This window comes from Mustela nigripes, chromosome 6, assembly GCF_022355385.1.
Source record: "Mustela nigripes isolate SB6536 chromosome 6, MUSNIG.SB6536, whole genome shotgun sequence".
Taxonomy (NCBI): domain Eukaryota; kingdom Metazoa; phylum Chordata; class Mammalia; order Carnivora; family Mustelidae; genus Mustela; species Mustela nigripes.
The window spans coordinates 132,510,921-132,536,046 of NC_081562.1; the positions used below are offsets into that span (position 1 = coordinate 132,510,921).

Here is a 25,126-nt window from a genome sequence, read left to right on the forward strand (position 1 = left end):
CATAAAAAAAAAATTCTAGTACGGGCCTGGAAGAAACATTTCATAAGTGCTTACATTATTTTCTTCTAAAAAGTTATAGAATCTTATTTTTTGGCCCGGTAATAACCTGGTAGAAAGTGTTACTGTCCACACTTTCAAGACAGGGAAAATGAGGGGACCCCAAAGGACTTGCCCAGAGGGTGACCCTGGGGTCTCATGAATCCTGTTTCAGAGGAGGCCTGCCTTTCCTTGAGTTGTTCAGGAAATATTTATGATTTCAGACATCATGTAGGAAAGGCATTCCTTTGCTCTCTAATTACAGTGACCTTTGTGACAATAAGCAAATCACTTAAGCTAATGAGACCCCATTAGCTCATCTAAAAAATGAAGAATTTGACAGAAATATTCTCTACCAGTCCTTCTGGGGATGTTAAGAGTTAACAAAAGAATGTCTTTATTGACATGCATATGATCTGGGGGTTGGTGAAGTAATCCTTAGCCTAAGAAAGTTGCCAGAAACTAAGCCTTCAATAAAGAAGTCCCCCACCTTTGCATGTAAGGATAATTTCTAATGAGTTGTAAAGCATTGAGATGAAAGATCTCACTGGTTCAAAGGCATTAATAGGGAACGATCCTATTCGGAAGATTAGGGATCCTGGAAGAATAGCAAAAGAAAAACCGCACCCAGGCACTTACCACTCTGCAAGGAATTCAAAGCTTTCTTTATAAATGACTCCAAACCTCTAGGGCCCCTGGCTTTGGCCTTCACGTGAAATGAAGAGATCCAGGCCCTGCATGCCTGGGCGTTCGGAGGGCCTCATTTACAAGTCAGCAAATGAATCTACTGAGGAAAAAAACGCTTCCTAGAAGAACCCAGCAATGTCTGATTTTAGAAAGGTGTTAAGACCACCTATTCCACCAAGACACTCCCCGTGGTCTCCGTGGAAGCAACATCCCCAAGGGCCCTTTTATTTACCACTATCAGCATTTCAGACTCTACAGGCATTTTCAAAAAACTTGACTCTTCAGAGGAACCAAAGGCAACGATGCTTCCCTGCCGGAGAACCCGCACTGTGAATGATTTGAGGTAAAATCTCTCTTCCTGGAGGTTTTGTTTACTAGTCTCCTCTCCTTTTCCTACAGTCAACCACATTACGCTCTCCTTTGACCACTTTCAACTTGAAAGCAGCACCACGTGTTCACAAGACTTTATAGAAATTTTGGACGGCGATCACGATGACGCACCCCTCCGAGGTATGCGGTGCTCGCTCCTTGGCATCTGTGGCCCTGGCTGGGTTTCATTTGTAGACTGACATGTGCGTAGGCTGTCGTTCAAGGTTAGAGCGTGTCCAGTAGATACCCAGGGCCGTATAAGCCAAGTAAAAATAATCAGAGGGTAGGAAAGCAGGATTTAATGTGGGGTTCGAGAAACACAGCTTGTCCATCTTCAAGGACATGAATAGTTTATGTATTTGTCTTTTAATTTAAAAGTTGCAGCTGCTTCAGATAGCAGTGAAACGCCCTCCATTCTGGCATTCAGTAACCTTCTGTGAGAAATTTCTTTTACTATATGACCAGTTTTTATATTCAGATTGAGTGTTTCTTCTGGTTTTGTCCTCAGTAGAAGCAATAGAGGACTCAGTGAATGAATTCATGTGTGAATGAATGAATGGATGGATGGAGCAATAAATAAACAAAACAAAAAATAAAGCAGCAAGTCCATGCACTGGAATTCTGATCGTGGGGCCTGCCTGTAAGATTAAAGATCGCCGCTATCTAGTTTCTGAAATACCTTTAAGTAAAACGCTCTCAGGTTATTTAGACTTCCTTATGAGTGATTCATATTTGAACTTCCTCATACAAGTTTCTTATCCTGCACAAGCTCCACCAGAGGAGGGACTTTTGTTTTACTCTTTGCTTTATTCCCAAAGCCCAGAACGGTGCCTGAGACAATAATGGGCACTTGAATACTTTCTGGTCCATGCACTTCTGGTTGTATGGCTTGACATACTTATCTGTGAGCACTTGACCAAGGATGAGGGTTTATTATTTAACAAACACTTCCTTAGGCACTTAACCTGTGCTGGGTGCTAGTCCAAGAACTTTATAAATAGTAACCCCATTAACCCTCAGACCCTTATGGTAGAGGTTTCGTTATTATTGATAGTCTCTTTTCTCAGTGGGGGAAACTGAGGCACAGAGAACTTAGGTGACTTGTTCCAGGTCCTGCAGCCAGCAAATGGCTGAGCTAGGAGTTGAACCCCTGTATTCTAGCTCCAGCATCCACACTTTTGGGGGGGCACTATAATACCCTGCTTTAAGCGGTAGTACATTTCTTTGTGCGGGACCTACTGTGCTGGAGACTTGAGCAATAGTTGCCTTCGGAGCCTGGTATCTACATTTTTCTTATCTCCCTCAAATGCTCTTTATCATGTTTATAAATCATCTCTCCTATGCTTGTATTTATAGTGTAATTCTCAGGCATTGTCTTAAACACCCACCCTGATTTAAATTTTCGGAATAGTGATTTCTTCTTGCTTTGTTCTCTCGTGGGTATAAGAAATAACAGCCTGTGCCATGTCATGTCCATTCTTGTCGTGCTCTCATTTAGGCCGCTACTGTGGCACGTCCATGCCCCATCCCATCACCTCCTTCAGCCGCGCTCTGACACTGAGGTTTGTCTCTGACTCTACACTGAACGCCGAAGGTTTCCATGCTACGTTCGCTGCGTCCTCATCAGGTGAGAGCAGGTAGCAGATGGCGCCACCAGGTTAAGGGAAACATGGTAGACATCCTTGGTTTGTTGTTTGGGACTGTTACACCTTCAGAATTGGGAGCTCGTCTCCTGAAATCAACTCCGTGACTAACTTTAGTGTCTTCCAATTTAGATTCACCTCCTCATTGTGAATTCTAACAGTAGTAAACTCTGTACCTCATCTTCCTTTTCCCTTCATCCACTGACGGAGGCTTGGGGTATGTCCACACCTTGGCCGTTGGTGACTCGTGCTGCTAGTAGTTGAGCTCTGGAAGGAGGGAGCATTGGCTCAGATGATCATGGAACGAAGGGTGGTCTCTTTGATGATGTGTCTGTGTAGGCAGCCCCTGACCAACAGTGTCCATTGACATCTCTTATGAGTGGACAGTTGATACTCTCCTACCTCCCTGGCCTCCCACCTCCCTTAGCTGGGCTCAGGCAAGTCTCGGTGTTGTCACGGATGGCAGGATGGATAGTGATGGTGGCATGTAGGCAGGAGGGGAAAGAGGAACCCCCCAGTGCTGGCTCTGCCAGCCAGGGGTGTGCCCCTGGCCCACTGCTGGCTTCCTAGTTATTAGCAGTTAAAAGCACAGGACATCTAGAAGATTTGTGTGTGCATTTCAACGTTCACTTGAGAGGGAAAAGCTGGAATACTGCCTTCTGCTTGAGGCCAGCACTGAAAATGATCCTGGGGAGAAATACTGAATGGTTGTGGGATTAAAATATGCATTTTATTACATGGAGTTATAGTTCACGGCGAGAAAAGGCTTTTAGAAGAGAAACTATAGAGGTTCCTTCTGATCCTGTGGCTTACAGTTTTCAATCTTCAGAATCTTTTCCTGATGATATATGACAGGGCTTTTTTTTTTTTTTTTCCTTAATTGGAAAAGGAAATAGGATACCCTTGATGCTGCTAACAGCTCCAATTGTGTTCTTTCTCCTTCATCTTACGGTATCTTGCATTTGATCTTTGCTCTGGCACTCACTTTGTCTCTCTTTTCTTCCAGCTTGTGGTGGAACCTTCCACATGGCTGAAGGCATCTTCAACAGCCCTGGCTACCCGGAAGTTTATCCCTCTAATGTGGAATGTGTCTGGAACATTGTCAGTTCCCCTGGCAACTGGCTCCAGCTGTCTTTTATGTAAATCCTTTTTTTTTTTTTTTAATGGTGTATTGTTTCAGTGTGAATGAGTCTGCAGGAAGGAAGCATGGTTACTAATAGAATGGACAGCTAACAGCATGTGTGTCCAAGCAACTGTTAGAGAACATGGTGGGAACTTTAGGAAATCTGTTTCCAAATTTCCTCTGTTTAGTCATAGTTTGGGTTATAAATGGCATTAAAATTCTCTTGAGAATGGTTCTAGAGCCCTGCCTATCATTATGAGAAAGATATGCCTATGCTACTGGTACATTAACTTGTGGCATGCTTATTTTCAGAGAACAGGAATTGTGTCTTTTTTTTTGAATTATACACATTTAGAGTCTTCCAGAGAAATACTAACATTCTTTCTTCCAGCAAAAATCCCCATGATAATGAACACCCCCCCCCACCCACACCCCCCCCCTGCCGTATACCATATCCCTAACCCCAATCCACCTTACTGTCTGCTCTATTGCATAACAATGATTTTGGAGCTTAATGGTTGGTTTGTAAAATCACTGGTCTGTTCCTAATTGAACTGTAAGACTTTTTGAATATGGTCTCTGGATATAAGCAATAGTAGAAACCTGACACGTTCAGAGTGGTCTAGAATAAATATTAACAACAATAATGTGTTTTTTGAAAAGTAGGTAGTGAAAAGCACTTGGTAAATGATATGAGCCTTTCTGATCAATCAGCAGAGAGGTTGCCTGTGACATGCTGTGCTGGTAGGAGACACTTACCAAATATGGAGTGAAATGATTTTGGTATTTAAGTTGCCATTTTAAGATAAAAGTTACTTATTATAGCAAATCACATATTGTTGGGCTTCATTTTGGATTCCAATTCCACTTTTGAAGGAATAGAATAAATAACTTATAACCACTGAGAGAAGAGGAATATTTTGAGGACACTGGCCCGTTTATTCAAAAAAGGTCTTGCTCCTTCTCCTAGACATGCCATTCTGTGCATCAAGAAAGGATTTTATTTTTATTTATTTACCTAAGAAAGGATTTTACAAATGAAAGAATAGCCCCATTCGTGGACCACGTTCAAACATGTGAAGTTGATTTCTTTCAGTCTATCAATCAGACGGTGCCTCTTCAGGGTGCAAGTGGCATTGTGTGAACACAAAGACACCCTCTGAGTGCCTGAGAGGCAAGGAGAGGTTAAGCTGCCACATGGGAAAAGTTTCTGTTTGCCCTTGTCTTTACTAAAAACTCAAAGTTCTATATGGGAAGAAATCTGTGCATTTAAGTTTTACCTGATATAAATGTCTTCCTTTATCCAACCAATATTTTTACTCACACAGTCAGCACATTGGTGCCGACAGACTGACAGACTACGCGTGTTTGCATTTTCCACACATGACACTCCCAGGCCAGATGCTTTATATATAAAGATGACTAAAACAGGATTGTTGTTGTTGTTTTTTAATTTATTTGACAGACAGAGATTGTAAGTAGGCAGAGAGGCAGGCAGAGAGAGAGGAAGGAAAGCAGACTCCCTGCTGAGCAGAGAGCCTGATGGGGGGCTCGATCCCAGGACCCTGAGATCATGACCTGAGCCGAAGGCAGAGGCTTTAACCCACTGAGCCACCCAGACGCCCCCTGGATTATTGTTCTTATGATAAAGTGCAAAGTCCTTCATGGCTTACTGGGCCTCATAATCGCCAAATAACAAGGCTTCTTTCTTGGTCTTTTTCCTTTTAGTCTCTACCACATTCACATTGTTGGTGAGTCTGATGTTCAGTGGGTGACAGTGACCTTGACTCACGTCTCTGGTGGTCTTTTAAGGTGGGGGTAATATTCAATTGGCATTTGAACAGGAGTGGGAACAGGTACAGGGAATGTTTAAGCCAGACATCCCATTTCTTGACGAGTTATGGATAACTTAGTGCCAAGAAGCTGTTTATTTGAAACCTAAAGAGATTCATTCCATCTATAGGAGATGATCATATACATTTAAGGGCCAACATTAGAGTTTAGGATATCAGATGTAAAACATACAGCACAAGGTTGATGCATACCAGATGGTCAGTGAATGGTAAATCATCTCACTCTGCTGTTTCTAAAATATCTTAGAAACAGAGTGGCAGTTCATGGTTAAATCCAAATGGGTGATGCTGAGCTCTTTCTAGAAGATAGGAGATAACCACAAAAAGTTGGTTTCATTCATTTTACTGCTTAATGGACCCTAAATCCTACATATTATATAGACAAATCTTAACAACTCAGCTTTTTCCTTTCTTGTCCATAAGAAGTTGACTTTGATATTTTGTGTTACTTGCTTGACTTTTATTTTTAAAATAAATTTTGTAGAAAGCAAGATGTTGCTCTTTATGTAGAGGATAATGAGAAGGGCTTTATGGCAAGGTCTGTGAGTTATTTCTGCCCTGGTCTAAACTGTATCCAGATGGGTGCTTGGAAGCATTCCCCCGAGTTGTACGAGAAGCATATGGAATGCGTCGAGTTCGAAACCACGGGGCTTGGACTGGACACTGTGGTGAAATTGAATAAGGAGAAAAACTGGAAAAATTATGGTTGAATCTGTAACAAAAAGGAGGGGGAGAGAAATAGAATCTAAAAAGGAGTGTTTTATAAAATAGATATTTAAAGGGATTAACAGAAAATATATTTTATGCTTGCAGAGTACATTTCAAAAGTGATTGATCTTGGTTCAAGAATCAAAATGAGATAATGAGAAACAGTGATTGTACTATTTTTGTTCCACATTGTATTTTTACTAACAGATCTCAGCCAAAGTATTTGGAAAGAGGGTAGATTTGCTTATAAAATGTACTGGCCTAAAACAAAGGCTTCCAAGAAAACAATAAGCTTTTTAAAAAGTCTAATTTGATGCTTGTATCATCCTACCCTCATTTCTTTTTTTTTTTTTTTTTTAAGGTTTTATTTATTTATTTGACAGAGAGAGATTACAAGTAGGCAGAGAGGCAGGCAGAGAGAGAGAGGAGGAAGCAGGCTCCCTGCCGAGCAGAGAACCCGATGCGGGACTCGATCCCAGGACCCTGAGATCATGACCTGAGCCGAAGGCAGCGGCTTAACCCACTGAGCCACCCAGGCGCCCCCTACCCTCATTTCTAATAAAATGTCTTTTCTGTGATTTGTCACTGGATTATACCAGTGTGGTACCCAAACAGAAAAGACCTTCACGTGGTAATATTCTGGACCATTGGACCAAACTTAAATGTACATATTGATCATGTGGGATCTCGCTAAACCCTACATTCCGATTTAGTTGGTTGGTGGGTCCTGATTCTTCATTTAAACAAGTTCCACAGGACCATGTATTATACTTTGAGAAGAAAGTTTAGATTTGATTTCTTGTAAATCACTTGCAGAGGCAAACGATCTCTCTTTCTTCTCTTCCTACTTTCTGAGAAACAGCAACAAACCAAAACAAAACAATTTTAGCATATTTCACTTTATTGATAATGTTATGGATAATGAAACATCCTGAATTTAAGTGCTAAACGTGGCAGTCATCCTAAAGATGGATTCAGAACAATTGCTTGTCAGAAATGGTTGTTCAGGGACGCCTGGGTGGCTCAGTGGGTTAAGCCGCTGCCTTCAGCTCAGGTCATGATCCTTGGGTCCTGGGATTGAGTCCCGCATCGGGCTCCTTGTTCAGTGGGGAGTCTGCTTCTCTCTTTGCCTCTGCCTGCCACTCTGCCTGCTTGTGTATTCTCTCTCTCTGACAAATAAATAAATAAAATATATTAAAAAAAAAAAGAAAGAAAAGAAATGGTTGTTGACAGAAAGTTTGTCTTATAAAGAGTAAATTGTTAGGGAAGATAATGGGGGTAAGGACAAATGGGCAGTCTGCTTAGCTTGATGTGGATTTTTTCCTGATTTCTTCTGCAACTCAGTTTCTGATCAGAGCTTGCTGCTAAACCTGTGTCTAAAATATCAATACAGATGATCTATATTGTAGTAACTCAGCTTGATGGAATCATGAGAGCCACAGACTCACTGTCTGGCTAGAGACCTCACCCAACCCCCACCGCCCTCCCCTCCCAAACCCTCAGAAGTGATGGGGTAAATCAGAAGGGGAGACAAACTACACATTCATTTTTAGAAGGGTCTTTATTTGCTCTTCATATTCTTGAATTTGGAATATCTCTGCATTCCCTTTTGTCTTCTTTTATGCCATTTGTTAAACTTTCACATTTTAAAAATATAGGTCTTATAGCCAGACACCTTTTTTTGATTGCTGCTATTGAAAATGGCATCCATTTTAAACTTATAGATATAACCGAGTCACTTTACCAAAAATAACACATTCCTTAAATCGTTTTTTCCTCTGATCACTACCTCATTACATAACTGCTTATTTATTATCTATCTTTACTTCTTGAATAGAAGGTCCCCAAAGGGAGGAGCATTCTCTATGTTCTTCATTGTCCTACCCCTAACCCCCATGATAGTATAGGGCAATATGAAAGAGAGTAAAAATTGTTGAGTAAATGTTGACTAAGTTGCAGTTTCTAAATTTTTATTTGCAGGTAAAAGGAAACCTTATTGATTTTTGTATATCTTATCCAGCAGCCATTGTATTCTCTAGAATGACAAAGATTTTTCCCCCCTTTTCTACTTCTGTATCTTGAGTGCCTAGAAGAGGACCTGACACATTAAAGTGCGCAATAAATATTTATCAATGAATGAAACTTCCTGAATATTAATTTACAGGTCTTCTTTTCCAGTCTTTACAAACTTTCCTCTTTTTCTTATCTTGTTTCCCTGGAAAATGCTTCAGTGTAATGTGGAACCAAGTGATGAGAGCAGCTTTCTGTATTGTTTCTGATTCAAAGGAAATGCTTTAAAATTTTTACCTCCGTCTGCTGTTGGTGTTTGGTAGGCATTTCTCATCCCATTAAGAAAATTTCCTTCTATTACTAATTTTCTAAGAATATCTATGATGAGGGGATATTGAGTCTTATCAAATGCCTTTTCTGCAGTTGTCATTGATTCTCTCAGTATATTTTGCATCTATCTTTGTTAGATACGTGTGCATGTGCGTGTGTGTTTTGAATTTTCTTTTTGATCTTATATCCTTAAAGCTTCTATCCTTAAAGCTTTGATTAGACTTATATATTTTACAAATTGATGGATCCATTTTGCTTAAATTTTACTTGGGATTTCTCATCTATATTGTTAAGTTAGGTTGATCAGCGCTTTTCTTTCTTTGACTTCCCTTTACTGGCTTTGCTCTCAAGATTATACTAACCGCAAGAGGCTGGAGACTCAGACTCACCCTCTTTTATTCTTTGTTACTCTTTGCATTAGATTGAGCTTGGGTCATTGGTTTATTAAAGCTTTGGTAGAGTTCCCCTATGAAATCATCGGGGCTCATTATTTTGGTTTTATGTTATCTGTGCACAGCTTTATGTACTGATTTTTGTTTGATTTAATGGAAATTTTTAGGTTTTTCATTTTTTTCTTCAGCTCATTGTATTCTATTTTTATAGAAAACTAAGAGTTCAAATTTGTTAGCATACAGTTTTTAATGGACATGATTAAAATTTAAAATTTGTTAATGAATCTGAAATTAAGTCCTTTTCTTATTAGTTATATTGCTCAGTTAAGCTTTCTTTTACTATTGATCAGTTTTATCAGCAGTTTATTTTTTATTAATCTTGTCAAAGTAATAGATTTTGATATTTTTTTGTCTTTTCTAGTACATTCTACATTTCTATTTCATTAATTTCAGATATTGTCTTGTTGTTTCTTCACTTCCTTTCTGTTTTTTCCTGCTTTGTTTTTCTAACTTTGGGGGTTAGACACCTAGCTCATTTTTCTTAATATTTGTTCTTTTCTTTCATAAGCATTTAAAGCTATTAATTTCCCTCTAAATATTGCTTTGACTGCACTTTTACATAAAAATATATTTTTAAGGAATTTATTTATTTATTTATGATAAAGAGAGAGAGAGAACATGAGAGAGCACAAGTAGGGGAAGTGGCAGGAAGAGGGAGGAGCAGTCTCCCTGCTGAGCAAGGAGCCCTTGCCCTATGCAGCACTCCATCCCAGGTCCTGGGATCATGATCTGCATTGAAGACAGACACTTAACTGACTGAGCCACCCAGGCATACCACTCTATAAAGTGCTTTCATTCTCATTCAGTCCTAAATATATTCTAATTTCCATTTTGATTTCTTATTTAACACATGGTTTATATGGAAAGACATTTTGTTTCAATATTATGATGCCTTTTGTAATCTCTTTGTTACTCTATTCTAGTTTTATTCTATAGTGGTCAGAGAACATGGTTTTTGATACTTTTAATATTTTTTGAGACTTAATTTGTGGTCAGCAACATTGGTACTTTTTTTTTTTTTTAAAGATTTTATTTGTTTATTTGGCAGACAGAAATCACGAATAGGCAGAGAGGCAGGCAGAGAGAGAGGAGGAAGCAGGCCTCCGGCCGAGCAGAGAGCCCAATGCGGGGCTTGATCCCAGGACCTGGGATCATGACCTGAGCCAATGGCAGAGGTTTTAACCCACTGAGCCACTCAGGCGTCCCAACATTGGTACATTTTTATACGTGTTAAAGGGGAATGAGAAAATTTCAGAATAATTGTAGAAAATTCATAAATTCAAATTACTTTGTGTTACAGAAACCTTGTTATTGTTTTGTTGTTGCTATTATTGTAATTCACATCTTCTGGAAATCACAAAAATCAACTGTTTTATTCCTTAGTATGTTTGAAAAAGTATTCTATAGTGGAATCTCAGAAACTGCTCATTCAAAAGTGACTAATTTTTTTAAACTACCAAATGCTATAGCCCATTTTGAGACTCAAACCCATGTATCATTTGACAGTCATCATCAGTCTGTATCACCCTCTTTCATTTTCTTTCTTGGCTTTTATGACATGACATTGAACTTGTTTTTATCCTCTTTTTCACACTTACTCCTGTGTTTACTGTTTCCTCTTCCTCTTAATATACTCAAAATGTAGGTGTTCCCCTAAGCTTCTGCTCTCATCTCTGTTCTCTCATTCTATTAATTACCTCCCACATATTCATTTCTAAACTAGTCTAGCCATGCTTTCAGCTCTTACCATATACACACAGGTGATTTCCAAGTTCAGCCCCAGAGTCTCTTTTGAAATCCAAACTACATATTAGCTCGAACAGAGAGCTCCACTTTGGTAATACACCATTATGTTAGATTCAATATATCTAAAAACAAGAATATATTTTTATGCTCTTCCCAGTTATTATACTGTTATGATATATTGCCATTATATATTATTGCAGGATAATTTTCTCAAGCAGATCTGTGGTGATCTAATTTTACCACTCAAAACTCAAGTTTTTTTTTTTTTAATATGGTAAAAAATAAGTAAAATGTTATTTTTTATGTTATGTATCTTTTACCATATAAAAATAGCATTTTACTTTTTTTTATGTACACAATTCAGTAGCATTATATACATTTACAATGCTGTGCAACCATCATTACTGTCCTTTTCTTTATTTTTCTCAGGTAATTACCTCAAATAACTTCTGGGCCATTAATTGGATGTGTATTTAATTTCATAAGAAACTACCAAATAATTATTCAAAATGGTCTCATGAGTATACATTGCCACCAGAAATATATGAGACTTCTAGTTGTTGTGCAAGCTTGCCAACATTTGATCTTGTCAGTCTTTTTTATTTTAGCCATTCTGATGGGCATGAATGATAACTTACAGTGGTATTTACTATACATTGTTCTGATGCATAATGACAGAGAGTACTTTGGACATTCTCATTGGCTATTCACTGAACTTCTTTAAAGGGTCTCTTCAAACCTTTTGTCATTATTAACTTGGTGATTTGTTTTTTCATAGTTTATTTATAAGAATTCCTTTTATATTCCAGATACGAGTCCCTTGTTAGATATATGCCATGTAATCATCTCCTCTTCTCCCACTGCACAGTCTGAAACTTGCCTATTCATTTTCTTAGTCATGTCTTTAATGAGGAGAAATTTTAATTTTTGATGAAGTCAAATTTATTAATTTTTTTAATCTTATGGTTAATGCCTTTTGCATTCAATCTAAGAAATATTTGCCTTCCCCAAGGTTGTAAAGATTCTGCTTTCTTCTAAGAGCTTTATTTTTCTAGCTCTTATGTTTACATCAGTAAGGAATATTAAATTATTTTCTATTTATGGAGAGAGGCAGATGTTGAAGGTTTTTTTTTTCCTCCATACTGATACTCAGTTACTAAAATACCACCTGTTAGAATGACTTTTCTTTTCCCCCATTGAATTATCTTGGCATGTGGATTGGGTTTTATTGAGCATATATATTTAAATATCCAAGTTTATAAAACATTAAGGTCAAGTACTGAAGGCATTCATTTAGCACCTACATGTTTCAGACTCTATGTTATTAGTGACAATCATGAAATAGATATTATTTCCTCTTTCATTCCATTTTGTAGTCATCATAACTACAAAATATAATGCAAGTTGAATAGGCCACATTTTTGGACACTAACCTGTATAATTACAAATCCCATATTTATTCTGCCTTTTCAGAAATTAAGTACAGATACCTTTGATTGGCACTTAAGGTCTGGCAGAATTAGCCCATCATAGTGCTTCAGCTAGGTTTTCTAATGTTTTCCTAAAGATGCTCAATGTTCTAACCATACCAGACCTCTCACAAATTTCTAAATATGCCCCACCTGTGTGTGTGTGTGTGTGTGTGTGTGTGTGTGCTTTCATTGACATGCATTTTCTGCTAAATCCAGTTGATGTTTACATTTCCATCTCTAAATAAATAAATAAATAAATCTCTCCATCAAGCTAGTACTGAGCCTCACAATGAGATGTGATACCTCTGCTTCAAAGTCTTATAACACTTTTAAATCTGAGGACACTTAAGATATTCTTCCTTATAAGATGTATTTTTTCCTGTATTCAAGAATGCCCAATCTTTCCCCTTAGGAAGAAAACCCCTCAAAGGCAATGTGTTAATTGTCTTTGTAGCTCTTGAATACAAGACATGTCAATTAATTTGGCTGAAAAAAAATTTTTGATTTGGGTCAAAGATATTGTAGTGAAAGTTAAAGAAAGTTTTATAAGGAACAGTTTAACCCATCAGATGCTTCAGGATAATCCCAAAGCTTATTCTGTCAATTTAATCTTCCTAAACGCTTCTTTATTTTTTTTTTCCTCCAAATTAGAACTTTCCAGTTGGAGGATTCTCAGGACTGTAGTAGAGATTTTGTGGAGGTCCGTGAAGGAAATGCCACCGGTCACTTGGTGGGGCGATATTGTGGAAATGTCCTCCCCCTCAATTATTCAACCATTGTTGGGCATATCCTATGGATCAGATTTGTCTCCGATGGCTCAGGCAGTGGTACAGGCTTCCAAGCCACATTTACTAAAAGTAAGTTGCTTCTTTTTTATTGCTGTCTTCCAGAAAACATCTTGTGAATTGGGAAGGATAACAAATTTCTTAGTAACCCACAAGGTTAAGAATAATCCGGTACTCTATTCTCCTAGATTTATTGTATTTGAAGAATTACTTGATTTTGAAATGTATTATAAAAACTCAATTATATATGATTGGCCCACTGGGAGCAAGGGAAAGCATTCTCAATGGCTCTAGTATTCTTTTTAAGCTCTAGTTTCTACTTAATATTATGTTAAGCTTCTTGTATGATACTTTTTAGAACCTTCTAGTGCATTGTAGCTCAGGTTTAATATATTGATATCAACTGTATTTCCTTTGTTCTCATCAATACTATATTCTTCAAATTCAAAGGATTTAGTATTATTTTAGGATCGAAGTCAGTGCTCAGATATAACAACAGGAATTTATTCTAATAGAATAAAATGTTAAATATTTCTATTTTCTAATTTGACTTTTCCACAATTAGCTATTCCTCCCGTGGTTCCAATATGTCAATTTCCCCTTACCAACTATTTTTTAAAAAACACATCCCGTTCTTTTGTAAAACAAAGTAAAATAGGTAAACAAAAATTAGAGAAGGAGCCTGGTAACACCCCTTCACATATCCTCAAGTTCCCTGGGGGCTGGGAGCGCCTTTTCACTTGGGAAGCTATCTCCTCGAGATGGAATTCCAGTCACAAAATCACTGTTCCCCAAGGAATTAATAGATAGTACAGAAACCAAAAGGGAAGCAATATTTCTTTCAGTGTTCAGAATAGAAATCAGTCAATTAAAAGCCCATCCTTTTCAACACCCCTTGCCTTTTGTTTCTTTCATTTGATTAAAGAGCTGTTCTAAGTACATCTGATTTACTACTCTGTCTTCCCTCCTAGTATTTGGCAATGATAATATCATGGGAACTCATGGGAAAATTGCCTCTCCCTTATGGCCTGGATGTTACCCCCACAACTCCAATTACCAATGGATAGTAAATGTGAATGCATCTCAAGTTATACATGGTAGAATCTTGGAGATAGACGTTGAAGCAGCACATAGCTGCTATTATGACAAATTAAGGGTGAGTTTCTAAGTACAATCAATGTTTATAAATTTTGATGAATTTCTATTTGCAAAAATAAACCCAAGTTACTGTCTATTCAAGCATTTGTAAATCATATGATAGTCTTCCCTAAATCATGATTACCCTTTCTAGGTTAATGATGAAAAGGTAATTCTGGTATTATATTTATTATCTTTGGATTCTGTAAACAAGTTTGTTTTAGCATCATTGTAATTTACCTGTTAGGCTTTGTCTATGTATATTTGTATATCTTAGTTAAGTATTTATTATACCTCATATCCCATTTTCTTGTGTATTCTTATGTTAAAAGTTTGAAGAATCATTTTAAAATAAATAAATAAATGTGGTGGTTATTGCCATCAAGACATTGAATGCTATTAGATTCTTTATTTTAGCTTTATTCAGGTACGTTTGGCAAATAAATATTGTATGCATATGTATATATATATAAGATGTACAGCTTGATGTTTCAATGTATGTATCCTTTGTGGAATAATCACGGCAATCAAGCTAATTAATGTATCTACCACCTTGCATGGTTGTCATTTGGATTGTGTGTGTGTGTGTGTCGGTGTGTGTGTTGAGAATATTTAAGATTTACCTTCTTAGCAAATTTCAAGTATATAATACAGACAGTATTATATATTACGGTATTAGCTATAGTCACATTGCTGCACATTAGATCTCCGGAATTATTCATTTTGCATAGCTGAAACTTTGTAACCTTTGACCAACATCTCCCTACTTCCCTCTCTCCCCATCCCCTGCAGCCATCATTCTCCTTTCTCCTTCTGTGAGTTTAACTCTTGTATTATATCCTCAAAGGCCCGGATTCCATTGTATTCATCTTGGGTCTACAGTGCCTCACATAGAACTCAGTACCTAACAGATGCTCAGTACATGGGGAGATCATCATTACAGTCTGACAAACTTAGCTAATAAAGTAGCTTCAGTAGAGAAATTTACAACAATTACAATGAACTTGTTCCATTATTTAGAAGATGAAGGGAAGGATAGGAAAGGTGGTTGGATAGCATTCATCCACATGTGCTGAAGAAAAAAAAAATGTGCTCTATGCCATTTGTTTGTAAGGATCAAAATATGTCTCTAAATAGGTAATTTAATATTTTAAGCCAACTAAAAAATTATTGAGTGCTTTGAATGTATACTGATCCTTTGCAAGCTATGATTCTTTTGTTGTCATAAATTCTTTCTGTTACCTGTCCACTTTTGTTAAACCTTTCCTCTTTCTTCTTGTTTTATTCCTTCCTTTCTAATTCCTTCTTCTGAAGCTCCAAAACCGTCAATAAAATCTATTGCTGTGCAACCATCTTGGTTCCTACTTTTCCACCCCCAAATTATTCTGTAAATCAAATAATGACCTATATCACATAGAGCTTCTGCATTAACACAATTCTGCAGCAAAGATAAAACTATTTTAAAACACCTTAAATTTTTTGCAATCATATTTTATATTTAATGGTGGTTTCTATTTATACTGATATATAATGTTTATTTTTTCCCATTATGATGAAATTGTGATAACATAAGGCAACCTTTCCGTTTTTTTTAATGAAGAAAAATAGAAGTAATTGCCTAAATTCAGTGCTCTATTATCAGTTTTCCTTTTTTTTTTCTCTTTTTTACATGCAGATTTATGATGGCCTTGGTGTTCATTCCCGCCTAATTGGAACTTATTGTGGTACCCAGACCGCAACTTTTAGCTCCTCTAGAAATTCTTTGACATTTCAGTTTTCTTCCGACTCTTCAATCACGGGGAAAGGATTCCTTCTGGAGTGGTTTGCAGTGAATGCCTCTGTTGGACCTTTACCTACTATTGCTACAGGTGTGTTTGGTGATAAATGAAATTTTGCTTAGGGGCTGATATGTGTGGGTTAGTCATTCAAATGGTCTATCATAACAAAAGCCAAATACATAAATGACTAAGAAGAAGAATTGCAGCTCTAAAGCCCTTCCTCTGTATGTTCAGGTGTTCTTTTAATTTCTTAAAAACTACATTTTCTAAAAACTGTACATTTGCTTTTTAAAAATGCATGTTTCCCATATTTTAAAATTTTAATTAGAGGTTTGATATCCATGAGGCATTCTAGTTATAATTTCTTTCTTTCTTTCTTTCTTTCTTTCTTTTGTTTGTTTTTTAGTGAGAGAGGGCACGCAAGAGGGGTGGAGAGGCAGAAGCAGAGGGAGCATCTTAAGCAGGCTCCACAATCAGTGCCAAGCCAACGTGCTCAGCATGGAGTCAGATGAGGGCTGGACCTCATGACCATGAGATCATGACCTGAACCAAAATCAAGAGTCAGACACTTAACTGACTCAACCACCCACATGGTTCTACTTATAATTTCTAGATATCCCTTCAGATATCTCTGAATATATGATTTGTAGGTACTTTGTGGGCTCTTACACACAAATACACACATACAACATTATGGATCAACTAGTAGAATTAATTATATTTCCTCTCTATTTCATTTTAAATGTTCTTTCAGAAATGTTTCACTTTCTCCTTAGTTGGTTGCAAACCTTCATGTTTCATGGTAAAATTAGCCTAATTGTTAAACTTTTATTTTGCTATGTTTAAAACCTCTTTAATCCCCTCAGTAAGCAGTGTTGGGGAGACTGATCTTAACTTAATAACTTGTTTAAACAGCTTTGAGTGGCTTTTATGGGGTGACGTGGAAGTTTGACAGACATTTCTTGGAGGATATTGTCAGTCCTTGGTATAAGTTGAACCCTGAACAACATAGGTTTAAAACTACGTAGGATTTAAAATATCCACTTATACGAGGATTTTTTTCAATAAACACCGTCCAGTGCTGTAAGTGTGTTTTCTCTTCCTTGTGATTTTCTTTTGTCTAGCTTACTTTAGCATTTTAAGAATACATAACATATAATGCACATAACATACAAAATATGTGTTAACTGACTGTTTGTGTCATCACAAATGTCTATAGAAGAATTATCCATAATAGTGAAAAAGCACGAACAACCCAAATGTCAAACAGGTCGATAACATTTAATGCAGTATATCCACACAGTGGAGTGCTAGTCAGCTTGAAAACAAGGAAATGAGTGAATAAAGGGAAATGAAGGAAATATTGATGTGATGCCTGATGCAATACAGATGAACCTCAAAACACGACGCTAAGTGAATGAAGCTCGCTACAAAAGCTAATCACATACTGTATGATTATATTTACGTGAAACGTGAGGAATAGACAGATCCATAGACAGAGACCATAAGTCGGTTAGTGGTCCCCATGGACAGGTAGAATGGAAAACAGGCAAGTGATCAGTGGTAATGGGTATAAAGTGTCTTTGCAAATGGTGAAAATGTTCTAAAATGATCACTGATGGTTACAGAACTTTTTGGATATATTACAAACCACTGATCTGTATAATTTAAAAGGATAAGTTTTATGAGATCTACAGAATAGTTCAATAGAGCTGCTTTTAAATAGTCAGAAATAATGGCTGTTGTTATACATTTTACCAAATTGAAAATTATTTCAAGGTTGCCCAGATATAAATTACATGGTGAATAGCTATGTTGAAAAAGTGAAGATTGAAATCCTGAAGAAACAGAAATAATAGCAATAATACAGTTCGTCTACATGGACTAACTTCATGCTCAACAAATAACAAACACTAGCCAATAAATGGGCTGTGTTGCAAAACTATGGTGAAAAAAAGCAGAATAAAGTGTGTTTTTCTTACACAAAAAAATAAATTAAGGGATATAATAGTTGTGTGAGTCAGCAGATTTAAGAAAATATTTCTAGGGGCATCTGGGTGGCTCAGTGGGTGAAGCCTCTGCCTTCGTCTTTGGTCATGATCTCAGGGTCCTGGGATCGAGCCCTGCATCAGGCTCTCTGCTCAGCAGGGAGACTGCTTCCCCCTCTCTCTCTGCCTGTCTCTCTGCCTACTTGTGATCTCTCTTTCTGTCAATAAATGAATAAATAAAATCTTAAAAAAAATATTTCTAGATTTCCTTGAGAACTCTGTTTTAATTGGTTGTTTCCTCTCAGTTCAGGGCTGACACTTGAAAACCAATGTGCTAAATTCTCTCCCATCAGAGGTATTTGACAGATGTCATTTTTTTCCCTTCAACAGGTGCTTGTGGTGGCTTCCTGAGGACAGGAGATGCGCCTGTCTTTCTCTTCTCCCCAGGCTGGCCTGAAAGCTACAGTAACAACATTGATTGCATGTGGCTTATTCATGCTCCAGATTCGACTGTGGAACTCAACATCCTTTCCCTGGACATCGAAGCTCACAGAACCTGTGACTATGACAAACTTGTGATAAGAGATGGTGAGAAACATTTAAACAAGTGTCAGCCCTAACACATATTTAGTTAACGTTCAGTTATGAAAATACCTTTTTGCTGCTTCCATCCATTTTGTATAGAAGTTCCTAGATACTGTCGTCAATGAGGGCAACCAAGACTAGAGTTGGCTACAGTTTCTAAAGAATGTAAGGAAAGTATTAAATGGTCTGTCACAAATGAATGCACACACTATATCAGGGACAGCCTTACGTTCCTAAAAACAAACAAACAAAAAAACAAAAAAGAAAACACTACCCTTGGCTTAAGTAGGAAGTAATGGTCTGAGTTTCCAGGTGATGCTGTTGAAAGGCCTTGGAGATAAATTTTGATATTTTATACCTATAGCTTTAAGATCCAAGTGTGGAAAAATATGTATAATTGCAATATATTCAATTCTCTTTATCTGCTGAATCTCTGGAGAGAGTAGGCGGCAGGAAGGCTAACATTTTTCATGTTTTCTCTGCGCAGGTGTGGTGTTGCTATGCAGTGAGGGATAAGCATAAGGCTAATAGGCAACATATACAAAATTATGCTTCACGGTTCACATTTCAGCCACACCCCAGACCCACTAAAATAGAAACTCTCAGGATGGGTCCTAGATCTGTGATTTTAAAAGCCTTCCAGGTGGAGAAGTAAGGCAGGATTGCGTAAACTGCAGAGTCGGATTCTACCTTGGTTTAAAATTTTGATATTTTGACCATTTTACATTAAATTTTAATCTTTAAAATATTATTTATCTTGATTTCTAAGGTCTTTGGCCCCTCCTTGAATGTTGCCCACGATGCAAATACTTCTCTTGCCTATTCCTTGTCCCTGCCTCCAAGAGGATACTGACGGTCTTTAAAGTTTGAGAACCACTACCCGCCATGATAAAGACTTTAAGACCTCACATGCCTACCTCAAGGGACCATGACTAGGGAGGTGTAAAACTGGAGAACAGAATTAAAGGAGCCATTGCTAAGAAGGAAGGCTCACTATTTTTTAGCTTCCTGTCTTTTAAGATATGTGAAATATAGAGAGTATTGTATGAATTTCCCAATTGTTAGTTTTGAAAATTAATGAAAAATGCTTCAGAGTATTTTGTGGACCAAACGTGTTTGCTTGTTGCCCATAGTTTACTCGGATGCAAGCTCTTGTCTCCCTTATCCGTTACCCTAGACTTCCACAAAGTACGGTTAAGAAATGGCTGAGGGTTTTATTTTCCTTTTGTTGAGGCTGGGCCCCAAGACTCAAATAAATCATACAAATAAGATGAGATGATAAATCTTAACTTCCCCTCCTTTTCCTATCAACCATCAGCTCTTAGCACATTGCCCAGAGAAGTTATCATCTTTTCTCACATGGAGGCATTCCTGTGGATGTAACTTTCCATGTAATGAAGTGAGTGTGCCCTTGCACACATATTCTGAGTGTTCAGAATCTAGTAGGTTCTTTAAAAAAATGTCTTCAGTAGGTAACTCCAGTAATGAAGTAAATTATGGTTACTCTTTTAACATGCACTTTCTATTGAGTTGCTTTTTGTTTCACCAATAATTTTTCTTAGAAGCCTGAGCCCTGAGCGTTGTTTTCTTCTTCTGTGTGACCTTGCACAGAATGCTAAATGTGTCCAAGTCTGTTTTATTGTCTGTGAAAGAGAGAGCAGTACCTACTTCTTGAAGTTGTTAGATCCAGGAGCATGATCCATTCCCTAGCTAAAGTCCTGGCATTTTATATGTGGAATTCAGAATTATTTAATTTGGATTTCAATTTACTTTGCTAGAGACATTTCTAAAATAGTTTTCATCATATACTGTTTATAGACTGGAAAGTGTCCTTACTGAGACATAGAGCGTGGGAGCTCAGCAAATTGACTTATACACCAAAGCAATGACAGTGTTTTAAATTGGAGTGTGACCTATCTAAAGAGATTTTTATTCACAACGTGAGTAGGTACTGAATAGGCTTCTTAGTTGCCCCTATGTTTCTTTTCGTATTCAAGAAGTAGCTTTTGAGTGCTGACTGTAGCGGTTGGTGGGTATTTTGTTCATTTGTTCATTTAGAATGAAATTTCAAGTCCCACTCCAATTGTTTGTTCTTTGTTCAGTTTTTTTGCTTCTGAGGAGCAGAGGCATATCAATCACATTCTGAAGCAAATATCTAAAGCCATTGACCTCAAGCAATAATATTTACAGACCATTTGTGCCATTGGTCCTTGGTCCCAGGCTGGCTGTGGACTTTTTTTTTTTTTTTTTTTTTTTTTTTTTTTAGATTTCATTTATTTATTTGACAGAGAGAGATCACAGTAGGCAGAGAGGCAGGCAGAGAGAGAGGAGGAAGCAGGCTCCCCGCTGAGCCTGGAGCCAGATGCGGGGCTCGATCCCAGGACCCTGAGATCATGACCTGAGCCGAAGGCAGGGGCTCAACCCACTGAGCCACCCAGGCGCCCCATAGCTGTAGACATTTCTGAGCCACCCCAGAGAGGGCTCTGCAGCCTTCCTAGGAGACCTGAGTCACTCTCCCACCTGCTTATTCATTTTATAGGACTGGGATGGTTCAGCCCTGAATCCATTTTTCCCAGACCACATACCAACAAATTTTACATACCTAAGAGTCCCCCAAATTGAGGTTCTGTGATTTACATTGGCTCTAGAAAAAGTTAAAACAACAACAACAAAAACAAACAGAAAAAAGAGGAGGAAGAAAAAAATAATTTTGTTAAAAATCAATAATCCTATTATTTATAGATATAAAATGTAGTTTCTTTGTTATCCTAGAGATATCATTTAATAGCATAGTTTGAGCATCTGGAGTTATTTAGCTAGGGTTTTAAATTCTTGTTGACGTCTATACTCTGTGCCCTTGGGCAAATTATATATCTTCCCAAGACTATTTCCTGTTTACAAAACTGGGATAATAAAAATACCTACCTAATAGTGTTATTATGAATATACAGTCTGATAGCACATGTAAAGCACTCAAAGTGGTAATAATGATTGCTTGATAAATGTCAGCTATTGGTAATCTTGGCTTGCATTTCTACATCTCTAAAATGAGGAGTCTCGATCAGCAAGAGAATCACCAGACCACCCTATAGCCTTTACCTTTGATTTTCTCCTCTTCTTAAAGATCACGTTCATCCCTGCTACAACCCATATGGTAAGGTTGCAGAATGTTCTAGAAATACCTCAGTAGCTATTACAGATACTGGGGGGAGAAACAAACCATCATGTGGTTATTGGGTTACCTACCAATTCATTAGTTAAGTAACTTATACATAATTATTTAGAGATGAGCATTGTTTCATCAGACAGCTTGAGGTGAAGTTTAGAAAAGAATTAAACATCAATAGACCCTACACTGTCTCACTGAGGAAACTATGCACCTCTGATAAAAAACAACATACAATAAGCTTCAAAATGTTGTGATATAGACAAAGAGTAAATGAACAAAAACAATTTGAGTTGAAATGTGTAGTAAAATATCACAGCAAAGATAGCAAGTGCAGATAAGATAAGATAAGATAAGGTAAGGTAAGGTAAGGTAGATAGCAAGTCATAGAGAGAAACTTTTGAATTGTGAAAAACACAAAGCTGTCCAGAGGTCAGAAACCCTGTGAAGAATGCCTTTCAAGCATCTCCTCCTACAGCTATGCCATGGCAGTGGTCATCCCAGACAATACCTTGCTTTCTGAAGTAGTGAATAATGAGTGACTTTTAGGTGGTGATCAATGTCAGAGGGGTTCATTTCGCTGGTTGCATTCAAGGGGCAAATTTCCTCATGTCTCATGTTCTATTTTTGGTTTTTATAAGCTTGAAGTCTTTTAATTATTTTTCTTAGAGAAGAAATCCATGTATTTTCCCAGCCAGGAATCCAAATATTTTATAATTTCCTTTGCTCCACTCTGATTTTGATTGTGGCTTTTTTCCAAGTTGCTTATATCCAAGAGTAGTAAAAAGAGCTATGAAGTGACCCAGTTGTCCTCTGATTCTCTCCCTGGAGGGCACACTTGATGAAACTCTTTTCTCATCCTCCACACAGGTGGACGTAAGTGTGTTCTTTTAATTAAAAAAAAGATAAACAACACCAAACAAATGAAAAGTTAAAAAAAAAAAACACAAAATCACAGTCACAACTAAGAAACCCTCTGGGGCTGAAGAGAGGGTCATAGAAACATTGCACACCTCTTGGCAAATGACCTTACAACATTAGTATAGAATCTGAGGCTGAAGAACCAATCTTTTCTCTCCTTTAGATACTTGACCTTCAGCAATCCGACTAATTGAGCTGAGTCTCTAACATACACGTCGGCACTGCTCCTCCGTCATTTCCCAGCCCCCATGTACCCTGATTTTGAGTTTTAGTGCTGGGCAGAACTGTAACCCAGTTTTGAGAAAGACAGTGGGGACTGTCAGGAGACTTCAACATAAAGGGTAAAGCAAAAGGTAGGCAGCATGACTAGGAGCTGGAACCAGAATGATGTGGCCCTTGGAGGAGGTCCTTGTATTTGAGAATCTTGTGAACTCCTAGGAAGGGTGATGTTCTGAGAAAAATGTATGAGCTACTTTGCATTGCAAAGGAAGGTGGAGAAGATTCTGAAGACATCATATTTTACCACTGACATTTCCTTTCTTTGGCATAGGAGACAGTAACCTGGCCCCGCAGCTGGCCGTTCTCTGTGGCAGAGAGCTCCCGGGACCCATCCGGTCCACTGGCGAGTACATGTTCCTCCGGCTCACCTCGGACTTCAGTGTAACCGCAGCGGGCTTTAATGCATCCTTTCACAAAAGTAATATGTTCAGGGTTTTTTTTTATGTCACATCATGTCTTCTCACTTCATCCTCTCTCTCTCTCTTTCTCCCTAATACCTTCTGCTTATTTTTCACATGGGTCTCGCCCAGCCTCTGGATGGCTATCCTTTGTCAGCTACTAAGTTTGATCCAAAAACTGTGGCCGAGTGAAACATAGGGATTCCCTGCCTTCAGGTCTCTGGGGGAGGACATCTCCCCCCACCTCCACAATGAGGTGTGTTCCTGGTAGCCTAAGAATGAGATTTTTTTTTTTAAGATTTTATTTATTTATTTGACAGACAGAGATCACAAGTAGGCAGAGAGGCAGGCAGAGAGAGAGGCAGAGAGAGAGGAGGAAGCAGGCTCCCCGCCAAGCAGAAAGCCTGATGCGGGGCTTGATCCCAAGACCCTGGGATCACGACCTGAGCCAAAGGCAGAGGCTTTAACCCACTGAGCCACCAGGGCACCCCAAGAATGAGATCTTTAAAACAATTCTCCAGCCTAGCTAAGGGTTTCAAATAGAACAGAACCAGACAGCACTTATCCATAACACATAAAAGGAACGGTAAGTCAGAGTAATCTTCAATCTAAGAAATAGAAAAAGGAAAATAGAAGATATCTTGAAAGCTCTTGGTTTCAAGCATTCATGGGAGGGTTGGCCAAAAGGGTTTGCTTCTCTTGAAATATGAGTTTGATGACTCAGAGAATGTGCACCATACGTGGGTGGCAATCATGTGTAGCATGATCAAGACTTCCAAAACTTGATAAAATGGGAAGTCCAATAGTAAGTTTAAAGCCAAACAAGATTAAAATTAAAGAAGTAGTCCATGAAATATAGACCATTGAAAGACGCTCATGCTTTTAACAAAAAAGCATAATTTTAAAGTAGACTCTCAATATAGACATTAAAAATTCATCTAATATTTCTTGCACTGTTATAGATGTCTTTTAGAGAGTAGGGAGCAATGGAAGATAAATTATCTACTTCACGCTCAGGGAGGCAGACTGCGTAGTGGTTTAAGAGAATGGGCTTTGAAATTAGACAGACCTAAGATAAATTTCCATCTGTGATTTAAGTAGTTGTGTGAACTCGCTGCACTCCCTTGCTAAGCAGCTCAGCCCCTGACAGCAGGCGAATTAATGCCTGCTCACTCCATCCACTCTCTTCTGCTCCCAGTCTCTCTCTCTCTCTCCTGTACATGTGTATGACAGATGTACCTGTGCACGTATAAATGTATGTACGTGTGTGTGCACACACACACATGTACATGCTGGATGGCTGCATGTCTAGAAGGTATCTCCAATTTACCATGCAAAACCTAAACTCTGCTTCCCACCCTCTTCCACCCTCCAAAGCTGCTCATTCCATGCTCTTTACAATCTTGATAAATGGAAAGCACATTCTTTCCAGTTGCTTAAGCCAAAAATCTCGACATCATTCTTGATCCTTCTCTTTGTCTCACCCTCTGTGTCCTAACCTTCAACAAATCACAATGATTCTACCTTCCCAATATATTTAAATATATTACATATATTTATATATTTATACCCAACCACTTCCCACCTTTCTCCTTCTACCACCCTAGTCCAGACCCTGTCATCTCTCCTTGGACTCCGGCAGTCACTTCCTGAGTGGACC

The 25,126-nt window shown here is 38.0% G+C and overlaps 1 protein-coding gene across 1 annotated transcript in view; it reads left to right on the forward strand.

The window, feature by feature from the left end:
• CUBN (cubilin) overlaps positions 1 to 25,126 on the forward strand; it is a 258,604-nt gene that overhangs the window by 145,883 nt on the left and 87,595 nt on the right. The window contains exons 34-41 of the mRNA XM_059404241.1: positions 1,123 to 1,233; positions 2,591 to 2,719; positions 3,742 to 3,874; positions 13,081 to 13,286; positions 14,186 to 14,370; positions 16,027 to 16,219; positions 18,508 to 18,705; positions 23,340 to 23,486. Coding sequence (XP_059260224.1) covers positions 1,123 to 1,233; positions 2,591 to 2,719; positions 3,742 to 3,874; positions 13,081 to 13,286; positions 14,186 to 14,370; positions 16,027 to 16,219; positions 18,508 to 18,705; positions 23,340 to 23,486 — 1,302 coding nt within the window. The remainder of the gene's footprint in view (positions 1 to 1,122; positions 1,234 to 2,590; positions 2,720 to 3,741; positions 3,875 to 13,080; positions 13,287 to 14,185; positions 14,371 to 16,026; positions 16,220 to 18,507; positions 18,706 to 23,339; positions 23,487 to 25,126) is intronic.